At 38.4% G+C, this 15,649-nt stretch overlaps 3 protein-coding genes and 1 long non-coding RNA gene across 4 annotated transcripts in view; 2 read left to right on the forward strand and 2 right to left on the reverse strand.

Annotated features, from left to right (window-relative positions):
* Positions 1-407, forward strand: part of LOC103149140 (mucin-5AC-like) — a 7,827-nt gene extending 7,420 nt beyond the window's left edge. The window contains exon 12 of the mRNA XM_016679702.1: positions 250-407. Coding sequence (XP_016535188.1) covers positions 250-407 — 158 coding nt within the window. The remainder of the gene's footprint in view (positions 1-249) is intronic.
* A 4,833-nt stretch (positions 408-5,240) lies between these two features.
* Positions 5,241-9,941, reverse strand: LOC103149142 (uncharacterized). Its single transcript, XM_007568161.2, has 10 exons — positions 9,796-9,941; positions 9,525-9,712; positions 9,169-9,309; positions 8,514-8,652; positions 7,763-7,940; positions 7,313-7,454; positions 6,567-6,704; positions 5,710-5,768; positions 5,533-5,615; positions 5,241-5,428 (listed from the first exon to the last, which is right to left on the reverse strand). The coding sequence occupies exons 1-10, from the start codon at positions 9,910-9,912 to the stop codon at positions 5,333-5,335; spliced, it is 1,281 nt and encodes a 426-aa protein (XP_007568223.1). The 5' UTR covers positions 9,913-9,941; the 3' UTR covers positions 5,241-5,332.
* A 2,433-nt stretch (positions 9,942-12,374) lies between these two features.
* Positions 12,375-15,649, reverse strand: part of LOC103149169 (uncharacterized) — a 25,411-nt gene continuing 22,136 nt past the window's right edge. The window contains exons 6-11 of the mRNA XM_016679721.1: positions 15,226-15,367; positions 14,481-14,618; positions 13,219-13,277; positions 13,047-13,130; positions 12,871-12,947; positions 12,375-12,646 (exon numbers count right to left, since the gene is read on the reverse strand). Of these exons, the coding sequence (XP_016535207.1) occupies positions 12,551-12,646; positions 12,871-12,947; positions 13,047-13,130; positions 13,219-13,277; positions 14,481-14,618; positions 15,226-15,367 (596 nt within the window). The 3' untranslated portion in view covers positions 12,375-12,550. The remainder of the gene's footprint in view (positions 12,647-12,870; positions 12,948-13,046; positions 13,131-13,218; positions 13,278-14,480; positions 14,619-15,225; positions 15,368-15,649) is intronic.
* LOC107838194 (uncharacterized) overlaps positions 14,841-15,649 on the forward strand; it is a 12,864-nt gene continuing 12,055 nt past the window's right edge. Inside the window, exons 1-2 of the long non-coding RNA XR_001664241.1 lie at positions 14,841-14,913; positions 15,230-15,373. This is a non-coding gene — a long non-coding RNA (uncharacterized LOC107838194). The remainder of the gene's footprint in view (positions 14,914-15,229; positions 15,374-15,649) is intronic.

Raw genomic sequence — 15,649 nt, forward strand, 5'->3', positions numbered from 1 at the left:
ACAACAACTACACCTACACCAACTACAACTACAACCAGCCAACCTACAACAACTACACCTACACCAACTACAACTACAACCAGCCAACCTACAACAACTACACCTACACCAACTACAACTACAACCAGCCAACCTACAACAACTACACCTACACCAACTACAACTACAACCAGCCAACCCAACACAACCCACCACAACAACTACTCCTCCACCAACTACATCTACGGCTATGCTCACAACTACTACCAGTCTACTCCACCAACTACGCTCTCAACTACAACCAGCCAAACCACAACATCTCCACCAACTACAACTATGGTCACAACTACAGCCAATCAATCCACCACAACAACTACACCTCCTTCATTCTCCATCCTAAAATCAACGCTGGATCCAGGACCGTGTAAGTGAAGCTGAAGTTAGAGAGCATCACAAACCTGTTAAATGCAGCCTGATTCCTGAAGCCTCTTATTATCAACTTTTTGTCCCTTGGACACACAAAAGTATGTTTATTAACGGCCAAAGAAACAAATGTTTGTTTTTTTATTGAGTGCCATTATAAATAATGAAAGACAACAATTAGGAGAAACATTGATTACGCTTTTTTCAATAAATGGACCAATCTTAGTCCTTGGATTACAAAATAGCCTCTATTCTGGTTTCTTATTCAAATATTATTTAGCTGCATATTGTGTTTTCTACTAGAAAGTGACTAACTTCTGCTCTGTCCACAGTTGCAGCTCCTGTTGCCCCTCTGACTACAGCTGCTCCACAACCACCTATGTTGACATTCATGTCTAATATAACAACCACATCTTCACTCATGATCACACATCAACCAAATAAGACTGCAGTCTTACCTACAACCGACCAACCCACAACAACTGCACTTCCTACAACCTCCATCCTAAACTCCAGGCTGGATGCAGGACCATGTAAGTTGAAGTTAGAGAGCATCACCAAACCTGGTAAATGTCGACCGTTTCCTAAAGCCTTTTATTATCAAATTTATGACCCTTGGACACGCAAAAAATGTGTTTTGAAATTGTGTAAAAAAGATGTACAAAATAGCCACTATTTATAGTTCTTATTCAAATATTATTTAGTTTACGTTCATGAATATGATGAACTTCAATCTGCTGCTCCTGTTGCAGCCCCTCCTGTTACAGCTGCACCGCTGGGTTAATTATCCTGGTGAATAGTAACATTGACTCTCTGTGCTTCTAGATTATGTTTTGGCTCTGAATGCAAAGATCTCCACCACACTGTCAATGGAAAATGACTCTGCAACCATCATAAACCTGGTCAGTCAGTATATCCTTCACTTTAATATTTTCATTCTTGTCCAACAGGTTCAGTTGTTTCTGCGGTAAATTACTTTGTTTTCATCTTGTGGATCGATTTCTTGTACTTGAATAGTAAAAATGTTATTCTATCTTAAGAGATTTGTAAGCGTGGAACTCATTTAGCTCAAAGCACCAAAGCTCAACTTTGACTTTTAGCATGAAAATGTACATTAGCTTCGTTCTGTGTGGCTTATTATTTATATAATGTGTTTTTTCTTCAGATCAAAGATGAGCTGATGAGACAAGGACTGCCATCAGACATAATAGTGGAGCTGCTCAGCAGTGGAGCAGTGAAATTTACAACAGTCTCCCCCTAGTGGCTAAACATGAGAATGAACTTGATCCTGAAATATGATTTAATGTCACTTGTTTTTCTTTAATCTCTCATCTGCATCATGGAGTTATTCTTATTTGAATCAATGAAGGGGAAAGGTTATTATTCTTTTTGTTGAATGTGGACAAAGACTGCAAAGCCAGAATACTCTGATAGAAATTGTTCACCAATTGATGCAAACAGTAAAATGTCCCTTGGCCCAGTAATAAGCCTTTTAAGGGACAGTTTTTGGATAAAAAAAATGGTGATGATATAATAATGAGATGACACGTTCTTAAAGATCTAGAACATTTCACACTGTAACTGGAAAACATAATATCCAAAATAAATAACAGAAACAACAAATAGAATGATTTATAAAGTCTCTAAACAAAATAGTCCTTAAAAAAAGGTTAGTTGAGACCAAAACAACAGACTGGAGACTTTTCTTATACAGTTTTTGGTAGAAAAAAAAGAGAAAAACGACAAATGGAAAGGAATTTGTTTTCATTTATCATGTGATTAATTTATCGCTTACTGCAACAAGTTTATTCAGGCATTTGACTAAAATGCAACTTAGATGTTTTCTTTCTAGTTGGATAAACCATGGAATAAATGAACAAGTACCAAATAAATGAGCAAATACCTGGTTTATTTGGCATGCCGTAGCAGTGACTGAACATGTCAACTTAAAGTTGAATATTTGTAGACTCTGAAGCAGAAAACTGGTTGACCATTGATCCAATGTTTGCACATGAAAACGGCCCTTCTATTAGCCATTCAGACTAACAATACAATAAAGACACAACCAAAACCGTAACAGTCCAAATAGTGAGGTGTGTTTTTCCTTTTTTTTTCTTTTACAGAAAGTTTCTGTCATGTTTATGTTTTAAAGTTTAAGTAGGGATAGGAAGCCCTTGTCTAAATCCATGTTTAACCTGTTTTATCTCTGGCATTTTGCACATCGGTTCATGGTGTATTTTTTTAATACACCAAAAGAAAACAATATAAAACTTCAGATGTAAAAGCCTTACAAGATCTTATTTGTATCAGAAAGTCTTTTATTCAAAGTAACCAAGTATTGCAAAAGAACAATTTCCCTATGTCCCTACAGGGGGCAGCATCGTTAATGATCAACTCAGACACCTTCTCTTTGCCCCACCTTTTCAAAAACTGATATTCCTCATTACACAATGTCAGTAAATAATCCATCATAACAAGATATTTGTATTTTTTGATGTCCTCTGTTTGCGTGTTTGTTTAAATTCACCTTTTTTATGCCTCCAAGGTGCCAAATGTGTCCCCAAGTACCTGAACGCCCTGGTTTCCTCTTTTCTTTGCTCGGTCAGGTTATATGCTGTGAAATCTGTCTCCATGACACAAACATGTTTGGTTTCCTGTCAGATTCCTTCACTGCAAACCTTTTGAAAATGTCAGCTTTAGTGAAACAGCTTCACATGACTGATGCCACAGAAAACAAGGAAGACGGAAGTTCAGTGCTGTTTACGTTCTGCACCGGTAACAAAGCTTTCAGTCGGTACCAAATACCACGAAGGACTCATTATGTTTGTGTTCTCTGCTGTAAAACTGACTTTAGAAATATTTACCGTCAGTGCTTATAGGTTTCTTTTTAATTATTGATGACACTTGTGGCTCTTTAAAAAAAACAAAAATACCTACGGATCAAATGATTCGGTTTTTAAAATGTACATTTCTCTAAGAACAAACCACTTTAGTTTTATTTTAATTGATTTTTGTGGGTGTAGTTCACAGAAAAAAGCTGAATCATCTGTATTAAGTTCTTTTTCTGTTCTTACAGAAAAATTATATATACATTTTCATAAAATATAAAATTCCAAAATCTGTCAAACACACACAATAAAAGTGTTGTCCGAATAAAAAATATTTGAGTGCTTTTTTAAAAATACAAACCAAAGGAAAATGTAACAAACAGCAGAGGAGAAAAGTGGACTTGAGTTGCTTTGGCAGGAATAAAAATCATCTTCTGCACAATTAATATAATAATTAAGAAACGCAGCAAAGGTAAACAACACTCAACCAAAGAGCAACAAACAAGAAGAAACAAAGAACGAGACAACACAAAACCATCCTCATCTTCTCTAGTGTCTTCTTTTTGCCCATGTATTTTCATATTTGTCTTCTTTAAAGTGCTGCAGAAACCTTAAACACTATAAGACTATATCACTTTGTTTTATTTTTCCTTTTCTTGGTCGCAATATTTGTTCTCTTTCCCGCCTTAAGCCTCAACATGCATTCATTCACCTTACTCATTTTGGTCATTTGTTGCATATATTTTGAATTCAGGAAAAAAGAAAGCCTTTAAAAAAATCATCTCAGTTCATTTCATCAATGCCCCGACAAACAAGTTTTCCCCTTCAGACTGACTTTGCGTTTGTGAAACCAGTTAAATGAGATTCTCTGACTTATTTGAGTCAGCCTTGGCTTTCCTCTCTCATCCTGGATTATTGAAATCTAATTTTGTGAAAACCTTCACATGATGGCTGCAGTAGTTTGGCTGCAGCCTCATTTATATCTGCATGAATTACTTGTATTTTCATGACTGTCCACTAAGTGCAGCTGTTGGTGTAACTTTTACTCTGATGCTTTTTAGCACACAGGCTAATGACTGTAGGAAGCTGCAGGAAAGATTGCATTGCTGAGATACAATCAGTAATATTCAGAATCGCATTGCTATCACAGAGGACAATAATTATATTGTGTATATTGTGAATATATTACTCCTGTTTGCAAATCAAACTTTATTTGTGAATGTCAGAGTTCTACAAACCCTGAACTTGCTTGTTTTCTCTTTGTCTCTTGAACTCACATTGTTTGGACTCAGACCTTTAATTCTGGATATTTTTTTGCATTGCGTCTCTCTTTGCACAATATTTTGTCGGACTTCTTCAGTCAGCTTTTCTTTTCTTCAAACTGATTTCTTTTCGCTCTCAGGACAGAAGCTTTGTGTTTGCCAACATCTCAACCTGCTGTGAGTTCACCTGTTTTTCGGTTGGGTTCCATAAAACCAAACGAGTCCAGAAATGTTTCACATTCCAACCTAGTGACTTTCATGCAAGTTACAGTAACTGACTTGACACACCGGTTTTTCCCAAGATCAGAACCAGGAAATATTTCTCCTTCTGTAAACTTTAGAATGAAGTTGAGATAATTTAATGGGTTTTGCAAATTAAGACATGCTTTTTTTTAGTGTTTCTTCTCAGCTGCCATTCCTCCCAGACGTTAGGCCGGACAGTTCAGTAGGTCTTCTCTTCAGATGAGAACCTCAATCGATCGATCAATCAATCAGGTTTATTTGTAAAGCATATTTCAGCAATAAGGCATTTCAATGTGCTTTACATCAAGAAAACATAAAAACATAAACATACCATACAGTCAACAGTTGTGAAAACCAGTAATTGACATTGCATTTAGTGAAGTGCTTGTTAGAATCATCAAAGAAATAGAGAATTAAAACTGCATAGGCAGTTTTAACCACTGATCACTATCATTTATTTCTAAACATGAAATAAACGAAATAAATTATAAAGGTTGACTGATGGTTTTGGATAAAAATCATCCCCCCAAAAAGGTATTTATGTCTTCTGAATATATATTTCCCTTCAGCGATCAGTTAGTTCTTCGTGATGTTCCTCTAGGGGCTCGGTGTTGTGACGACCACTTGACCGCTGCTCAGGAGGCGAAGACTTATGGTCGAAGGCAGCCCTTCGTTAACCAGTGTGTCTTTGATCTGCAGAAGAAAAGACGTGATTGGCTGTTTGAGGCACTGAGGACTTTACAGGATAACCAGCCCAACCTGCTTCTTTATCATTTGAAGTGAAGAGGTTTACTGACCAGAGCCATGATGGCGTCAGAATCATCCTCCATTGACAGCGTGGTGGAGATCTTCAGGTTCAGAGCCGTAATATATGGTGGGCCTGTAAGCAGAAAGCCAGATTTACATTAACCTCAGGAATAGAGAAAACCCTGATGCACTTTAAGACATGATGATTAAGAGAGAAATTTACTCACCGTATCCAACCGTCACGATAACACACCGAAGGTCAGAGTGCAGCGAAGTAGTCAAATAACTGTGGAAGTAATTTAAAACAAACGTTTTATTACTAGATTGTTGTCAAATATATAAAGTATAACAGTGATTCCAGAAACAAAGTAAGTTTATATGTGAGAGCATATGAGAAAACTCAAATATTCCTACAGTTACAGCTGGAAAGATCAAAACCTTTTTGTCATAAATGCTAATATTAATTATGACAAAGTGTTAACTAACTGTATGGATCTTCTTCACTAAAACTGGTATCAATTGGTAAACCAAGCCACACCATTGCTGGTTTGGAGTAAGTATTAAGGAGTATTGGTTGGTATTATGCAACATGTGAGTTGAATTAAATTAAAACCTACATTATCTACTTGGTGGAAGATCTTTGACTGAAAAGATGATTGATCTGGTAAATGTGACGATACATTGAAACCCACTGATCAGCCCAGTCCAGTGATCAGCCAGTTAAATACTCCACACCCAAATGATACAGCTTCACTTTATCAGCAGTGCTCTTCAGTGTGGATGGTGTTACTAAGTAAATAAGACACAAAGTCAGCTGCTTTCAGTATCAGTTAAATGTTTTAAGTTCCTTTAAAGGAAGCCATGTTTCCTGCAGTTCATTCAGGATGTTAGCATAGCAACGAGGCTAAACCAATTACAACCACGTAACTCTAGTTTGTACCTTACTTACATCCTCCGCCTGTAGTGGGGCATGCTGGGATTGGAAATATTCCCAATGCAAGCCTGTCCATCAGGCATCACTACGGTAATATAACTGAAATATTAATCACATTGTAATCATAATTGGTCATCACAAGACACTGACTTTGCCTGGACGACGAAACAGATGGGGTGGCTCTGTCCATCCTCACTGGCAGACGGCGTCCAGGTCAGAGAGAAGCTTCCTGATCCCAATGAAGCCTTCACCGCGTTGTGAGGTCCGCTGTACAGGAGGCCGGTGATGCTTTTAACAAACACAAACAGATCGGTCAGGTGTCTCTTCAGCTCTTAATCTAAATGATCTAGAGAGTCAGATGAATTTCCTCAACTGTTGTTTTCTCATATTTAACATGGAAGGAGTGTCACATACATTTCTTTTGCTTTTGTGACCTTCATGCTTCCGTTGAGGAGTTAAGTGACAGAACATGTAGAACTGAATTCCTGACTCTGGTAAAACCTGCCAAGCTGGTATCCAGTTTAGAAAATGTTGTAACTTTCATAAACTGCAGCCTGGAAGTTTGGAATGAAGGTCAAGTCTGGAGAAGCAACTTCAGATTTCTGCTGGGATCCATTTAGTTTATAGTTAAACTTTACTGTTTATGGTTTCATTCATTTGGTTTTGGCAGAATAACGTTTAGGGAGGCAAAAGAAAGGCTTAGTTTTTGGGTTGAGTACTTTGCTTTCTTCATCATCTTACTTTAACAGCAGTAGGTTATTAACAAGTCATGCAAAGTCTAAGCAGGAAAATGTCTGAAAGTATACTCGTATGATAACAACTTTATTCATCAATCATCTAGAATTCAAACTTTGCCCATCAGTGAACCTCTTGAAACGTGTTTTGATTTCTCTTACTTAGACTGAGTCGCCTCAGCTCTGATGTTGATTACCAGAGTCTGACCAGCGGGGGCGTAGAGCTGAGCTCTGTGTTCTGGAGTTGGAGACAGAAATCTGGGCAGATAGTCGCCTTTTGCACAGGACGGCACCGGTGGACCCACTGGAGGTACAAAAGAAAGAGAGAGACTGAGCCGAGGTGTCAAGAATGTTAGAGAAAATTACATTCTTTCTCACCATCAGGGAATTAAAATGTGACTTCAGAAAATCAATCTGCAAGTTCAGCTCTTTGCAGCTCAACTTTATTTCCTGCATTATTCAGTAAATTAATATTTAATTCTCTGCTCTAAATGTCTATCTCAGAAGTTGTAAAGGGATCCAAACTTCAGTGAGGATCATAAATGGACTTTTTAAACTCCAGATCAGCATTTCATGGCTGTAAAACAAGACGCCGTCAGTCTGGGCTCCTACCTTTCAAAACAAACTGTAGAGGTATCTTGCTGATGGCGTCATTGGTAGTTTTCACCTCCTGTGATCCGTCAGTTTGAATCAAATTTATGTCCTGGGTGGGAAAATCCTCGATCACCAACTGGACGGCGTATGGAAGCTCAGAGTTGCTGTAGGTGGGGCTGAATGACAGAGAACAGTTCTACACCGAGACAGAAAGGAGACAAACACGTGAGAAAAAACTTCATATTTTATGGTTGTTATTTCAACGTGTCATAATTAAACAGTTCTCCACTCACACCTATGTTGTCTACATTTGTAAAACTCTGATTTAGTACCAGGACATTCTATACACACAGAGGTTTTTATTCATTTATCAAATGGAAGCAGTGAAATTGGTAACTTTTAAAACTCTACAACTAATGAGCTGAGAGCATCATGAAAATCCAGTTTGTGCAGAAATTAGGATGTTTTATTTAGTATTTATTAAACATCTGGGGCTGGACAACATTTTAAGTGATTTTCTCCATTGTTTTGTTGTTGCTGTTTTTAGATATATCTTCATTTTTGTTGTAGGATAAAAGAACTTCACAAATTTGTTTTAATGTTTATCAACAACTAAAAATCCAAGAGGGAATGACTTAATAAACCTGAGAAGGTTTGATGAAATATTTTTAAACCGCAAAGACGTTTAAAACAGGATGATCATAAATGTGTAAAGTTATTAAAAGATTATTAAATTCATTCCAGCTACAAATGTGACCTTGTTACTTACAGATGAGACGCTGAGGACAGACGGCGGTGAACACGGGTTGCACTCTGAATCTGATGTGTTTCCATATCTGCATCTCACTTCGTCTCCATCGGGGTCAAAGGCCAATAAATCTATGTTTTTTGCACAGTTTGAAGGAATTCTGGGAGAGAAAAAGCATCCATAATATCTCATTTGTGGCTCAGTATTTGTCTTTCAGATTTTTGCAATCTGAAAGTTTGACTCCGGTCACTTAACACCAAGTTGCCGACTGATCTGCATGTGATTGATTAAAGATGATTTTACTATAAAACTACAGAAACAGTTAAACACCAGATTATATATGAAGGAACCTAAAAATTAGAGTGACTCCCTGAAAAATCCATGGTGCTAATTGTCAAAGATAAACTTTGAAAAATAGTGAAGTCATGCAAAAACTATTGTGGAAATAATAAGACAATTCAGTCCCAAACAGGGCTTTTCCATTGTTAATTAGGAAGAGTGTAAATTATTTTCCATCAGCAAAGTTTTGCCAAATGTAATAAAAATTAGAAAAAGCACGTTTCCCCAAAATTAAATCCTTTGTGCATTGTCTGTCTTTTGAGAAATGCCTGTATCATTCATGTACAAACATCCATATTTCCTGGGTTTAGTGAAGCATCCATCCGTCACGTCGTACCTCAGAGCAGGGAGGATGGTGGTCTGTGGGGATGTGTTGGGTTTTCCGATGTCGGACCGGTTCCTCACTTCAACGTCAGTCACGGCTCTCCAGTTTGCAATCCCGTTTTGTATGTTATTGATCCAGTTTCCATTGTCCAACCTGCAGTGGACATTATTGATCAGGTTTCAGACATATCAGGTGTTAATTCAGATCCACAGAGTCCAACAAAACCTGGAAAAAAACTACATACTGTGATTCCTGATCGTATTTGTAAATATTATATTATTGAAAGGAATTGTATTTGAATAAAATTGTGATAATAGATTTTTAGATGTGATTAGTTCTCAGTGATGTTTTTAAAGTGGAGGACTCACTTTGTCTGAAATCCATTGTTGTTGGGGAGCAGACGAGTTATCACTCCTTCTCTCTGACACCATTCACCGCTTACTTCCTCAACCACAGACAAAGCGAGCGTCTGGGTTTGTGTTCCACAGTTCCCACTGCATACCCATGTATCACTATGTGAGCACAAAACAAAATTCAGCTTGTAGTGAAGGATCACCTGCGGATTTAAAGCAAAGAGATTTTAAGTACAATCAAATACTAAAAGCCAAATAAAATATTTGACATAGAATCTTGTCTTACTGAGACTGAGCCGTCTGCACGAGTTTCCTCTGGGTAGTAGGTCATCATGGTACCCAGAAAATGAGTGGCTTGTGAACCGCTGACCAGCAGCAGCAGCAGCAACAAGGAGAGCAACATGGTGAAGGAGTCGACGTCTCTTCATAAGTGCTGGAGATAAGAGAGAGGGGGAACATTTATACTCCTCCTGTTTCCCATCATCTCTTTGTGTCTTGAGAGAAAGATGGTGGAATGCTGTTAAACGTGTGGTTAAACGCAATAAGACCTGAGGGCTGTAACACAAAACCAGGGCAGCAATTAAGTCAGGGTCTTCCGCATATCCAGGATGAGTTGAAGCTGTCACTAAGTTGTGACAATATGGTATGAGACAGATCATCTGTGAAAATACTTCTCCCAGTTCTCCCAGTTCTAACTATAAACAACCAATCAGAGCCAAGGTGCAGGTATTAGCTTTGTCTCATCCTTCTGCCATTGATCAATATAGTTGATATGTATTTGCTTGATGATTTTGATTATAATGATTTTGGTGAAATGTAAATTGTATTGCTTGTTTCATGACTGTATTATGTTTTTATGATGTAAAGCATTTTCATCTGCCTTGTAGCTGAAATGTTCTATACAAATAAACTTGGCTTGATTTGGCGTCTGGCCCAGCAAAAGCAATAATTGCACGGACTAAAGGTGTCCAGACCCAACTATCAAAAGACTCTTTCCACCGTAAAAGTCAACTGGATTAATATTCACTTTAAAAAAAGCATTTTTCTCCAGTAGTTAGAGTACATTATTATTATTGTCCACCAGGGGTAGCTGTTGTAAATTTTATGGTGCCATTATGCAAATACTTAACCAGAGAATACGTTACATGATTTACACAGTTTTCATAGATTTAAAGTTTGAAGGGATCACAGATGACAGGATTCATCAAACCAACTAAAACTATTTGGAAAACATTAAACTCTTGTTGAAGCTTTGTGTTATAGTAAAGGAACACCATGTAGGAAAGTGGTGTTGAAACATTTTGTTAGATGTACTAAAAAAAAACCCCTAAAAATATACTATATCATTGTGAATTATTTTCATTCACCTGCTAAAAAATAAATCAACCCTCTCCCTGAAGCAACCTTGAAGTTCATTTTTATATTTTGCACAAAAACGAGCTAGACCTGAGTCTAGATCTTTCCTAGACCTCAGGTCTGAGGATGTAGCCCTGGGGAAGACATAGGGAAGACCTAGACCTCAGTGGAAGAGGTCCAGGGCTTCTAGTGAAGACATTGTAGAAGGGAAAAACTTCTAGGGAAGATTTAAGGTACGGGTGCTCAAGTCCAGTCCTCGAGATCTAACGTTCTTCAAATTCCATACCAACAGGCTGGGATCAACTGGCTGAATTCCCTCACCAGCAGTCATTCAGCTGTGAACAGACCAGGTAACCAGCCATTCATTTGATTCAGGTGTGTTGGAGCAGGGATGCATCTGAAAGTTGCACGATGGTAGCTCTGGACTTGACTTGAGCACTGGACTGGACTTGAGCACCCTTGACCTAAGGTCGAGTGAAGACATAGACCCTTTAGGTCTAGGGTCTTGACCTTTGGGTCTTCTGTTGTGATGGGTCTAGGTCTAGTGAAGGTCCTTAGGTCTTCCCTAGACCCTTTAGGGTCTTCCCTGGGCCTCAAGGGGTGTAGGTCTCCACTGGACCTACACCCCTTAGGTGTTCCCTTCTAGACGGTCTAGGTCTTCTAGTGGAGAGCTACATCTCGTCCATTGACATCTATAGGTCTAGCTCATTTTTGTAAAGACCTACTTCTACGTCTAGGTATTCCCAAGACCTAGAAGACGAAACCTAGAAGACCCTAGGTTAGACCTAGAAAGTCTTCCCTCCACTGAGAGCCATGTCTTCCCTAAGTCTTCCCCAGGACTAAATCCCCCGATGACTTTTTAATTTGGAGAGGTAGTAGTTCATTTCTCCCAAAGACTGCAACTGTAACTCCAAGACTGAGTCCGGTCACTCTAAAAAGGAATCATTTCATTTTTCTTGTCACTATCCATATCTGATGACTATTAGTTGGAGGCGGGATTGATAGATGAAGTTTGCAGTGTAGACAAATTAAGTGCTTCACTTTTTCATTCAACTTGTTCTTCATTACGACTAGACAAAGGTAAATCTGTCCCAGATAGTTCCCTCAGTGAGTGTCATCAGCCCCCTGCTGACCTCAGACACATGCTTTGGTCCCAAACTAAGGGATATGTGAAACACTACATTACCTCTTGGCTCTCAGACACCATCTTTCAGCTCTTTTTGTTCACAGTGGGTTGAGGCTCGAGGTTCTACGGCTTTCTGCTCCATACAGGACAGGGGGCTAAATCTGCTTAAAATGTCTGATCTTGGTGAGGAGGTTGAACGGCAAATGCTTAAAATTGTAACTGAGAAATCGTGAAGACTGTTGATATTCAGTCAACAGTCTGAATGTTGACTGAATATCAACATTCAGACTGTTGACATTATTCTACATCCAGAAGGCAACTGCCTCTTTATTGGGCAAAAATTTAAAGCAAACCATAAAGAAATAAAAATGACATTACTATATTAACAGTTTTAACCATAGTCATTTATTTCAACATATGAAATAAAGTAAAAAAAATTATACAGATTGACTGATTGTTTTACAAATGCATGAAGATAAAAATCATCCCCCTGAAAATATATTTATGTCTTCTGAATATATTTTCCTGTAGCGATCAGTTAGTTCTTCGTGATGTTCCTCTAGGGGCTCGATGTTGTGACGACCACCAGGCCACTGCTCAGGAGGCGAAGACTTACGTCTGAAGGCAGCCCTTTCTCAATCAGTTTGCTTTTAATCTGCAGAAGAAAAGACAGGTTGTTACCATGACTGATTGAGCTCAATCGAAACTGCTCCTGAAAAATGTAAGTTATTTCCCAGTTGGCATGAGCTGCTCATGTCAAGACACAAAGATACACACAGGTTCATTGGAGGAAGATGAGGAAGACTTTACGGGATAATCAGCCCAACCTCTTTGACTGGAACTGCTTCATGAACATTTGTAGCCAACAGGGTTACTAACCAGAGCTAAGATGGCATCAGAATTATCCTCCATCGACAGCGTAGTAGAGATCATCATGTTCAGAGCGATAACATATTCTAGAAACAGAAAGAATCAACTTTATGGACCGAGCCTGAAGATTTCACATAACAGCTGTGCTGCAGTAAAACATAGCTGTCTGCAAATGTCCTACTGACCTGGTCCTGGAGCAGATGTTGTTAAGTTTGTTACGGGGGGGCTTGGTGTAGTTCCATAGACAACTGGTGTAGACGTCGATGGGCCTGTGAAAAGAAAGCCAGATCCACAGAAAGCTCAGGAATGAAGAAAACCACTGATTCAACTTAAAACATGACGGAGAAATCTACTCACCGTTTCCAACCATCACGATAACACACCGGAGGTCAGAGTGCAGCAAAGTGTTCGAGTAACTGTGGAAGTAATTTAAAACAAAAGCTTTATTATTAGATTATTGGGGAAAATGTAAATGCTTAGTGATTCTAGAAACAAAGTTTATCGACCGAAGGGTCTGAAAAAAATTGTTCCTTCTGCTGTATTTGTTGTTCCAGTTGCAAAGGTCAAAATTATTTTGTCATAAATGCTAATAAGAGGTGTTTACTTAAGCTTTAATGTATTACCCTTCATTAAAACTGCTATCATGTTAAAAGCATTGGTTGGCATTAAAGAACATGTTAGTTTAAGTAACTGGAAGATCGTTTGATGTAAAGATCTTTGCTCTGCTTTATGTGAAGGTGCATTGAGAAATTAATAGATTTTCAGCTTGATCAACTTAGACCAGCGACAGAACTAACAGAGATGGTATTTACTCCAACAGCAGCATGCTTCCATGTAGATGCCATTACAAAGCAGCTGCTTTCAGTGTCAGTGATATGTTTAATAATCAAGTAAGAGGAAGCACAAAAGCTGAAAGAAGATTAGAGAAAGGAAACTATATTCTCCGCTCTTCATTTGGAAATATTCCCAATGTAACCTTCTGGTAATCCCAGTTTCAAGATAAAGATCTACAGTAGACAAAGTTTTAAAGCAGCTGTTCCCAACCCAGGTACTCCTGCCTGTTGAGGGTCTCCTGGCTCCCACACACCTGACTTAAATGACTGACACTCATTAAACTGCTTCTGCAGCACCTGGCTGGTTTGGAAAGTCACACAATCATTTGAGTCAAGTGTGCTTTAAATTAAACGCGTCTAAAAATGTGCATGGCAGGGCTAGGAACCCGTGCTCTGAAGAATACAAAGACTTCAGTTTGCAGTGAATGATGCTAACCGTGCTAGCTGCTAACTGTTGCTAAGCAGCACAGCTTAGGAGGAAACAATCATTTATTGTTTGTTTTAAATGAGTAAAACAGCTTCACGTCAGTTGGTCACTCAAACAGAGAAACTGAGAGGTTTGGATATAAACGATAAACTTTAAATTATAAAGGAAAACACTGAATATTATATATTTTGAAACACGTTACTTAGTTTCTTTAGAGGAATAAGTATTGCAGCTGAAAACTCAACCACTGCCCACTAATGCAATATGATCAAAATATTAATTACATTGTAGTCGTTATTTTTTCCACTTATAATAATTAGCATTTTAACACAATGTGAAGTTTATCCTAAGACACTGACTTTGCCTGGACGACGAAACAGATGGGGTGGCTCTGTCCATCCTCACTGGCAGACGGCGTCCAGGTCAGAGAGAAGCTTCCTGATCCCAATGAAGCCTTCACCGCGTTGTGAGGTCCGCTGTACAGGAGGCCGTTGATGCTTTTAACAAACAGAACACAAACAGATCGGTCAGGCTTTTTCATCTCTTAATCTAAATGATCTGGAGAGTCAGATGAATTTCCTTCACTGGGGTTTTCTCATGCTTTGCACAGGAGGTAGTGTCATATGTTTTTCTTGTGTTTTTGTAAACTTTTATGCTTCTATTCTGGAGAACAGAACTGATCAGACCGAATTCCTGTCTTTGGGTTAAGCTTGTCAAGTTGGCATCCAGCTTAACGAGTTTTATAACTTTCATAAACTACAGATTGAAGGTTTGGAGGAAAAGTCAAAGCAGGTTGAGTATTTAGAAGCTGCTGGGATGCATTTGGTTTATAATTAAACTTTGTTGTTCTTCATTTTGGTTTTGCCAGAATAAAACTTAGCAAAACAAAAGAAGGGCTTAATATTTGGGTTGAGTAGTTTGCATGTCTTGTCAACAACTTATTGCTTTTAAAGCAAGACAATGTTACTCTGAAGAAAGCAAAGTTGAAGCAAGAAAACATCTACATTTATACATTTATAAGAGTTTCTATGTAGGATAACCAGGTTTATTCTGTTGATAATTACATCAGTGATCTAGAATTTAACGTGTTTTGATTTCTCTTACTTAGACTGAGTCGCCTGAGCTCTGATGCTGATTACCAGAGCCTGACCAGCGGGGACGTAGAGCTGAGCTCTGTGTTCTGGAGTTGGAGACAGAAATCTGGGCAGATAGTCGCCTTCTGCACAGGACGGCACCGGTGGACCCACTGGAGGTACAAAAGAAAGAGGCTGAGCCGAGGTGTCAAGAATGTTAGAGAAAATTACACTCTTTCTCACCATCAGGGAATTAAAATGTCATTTCAGAAAATCAATCTGCAAGTTCAGCTCTTTGCAGCTCAACTTTATTTCCTGCATTAATCAGTATATGAATATTTAATTCCCTGTACTAAATGCCTATTTGAGAAAATGTTAAGGTATTGTATCCAAACCTCAGTGAGGATCATAAATGGACTTTTTAAACTCCAGATCAGCATTTCATGGCTGTAAAA

Source organism: Poecilia formosa, unplaced genomic scaffold, assembly GCF_000485575.1.
Source record: "Poecilia formosa unplaced genomic scaffold, Poecilia_formosa-5.1.2 Scaffold218, whole genome shotgun sequence".
NCBI classification, from domain to species: Eukaryota; Metazoa; Chordata; class Actinopteri; order Cyprinodontiformes; family Poeciliidae; genus Poecilia; species Poecilia formosa.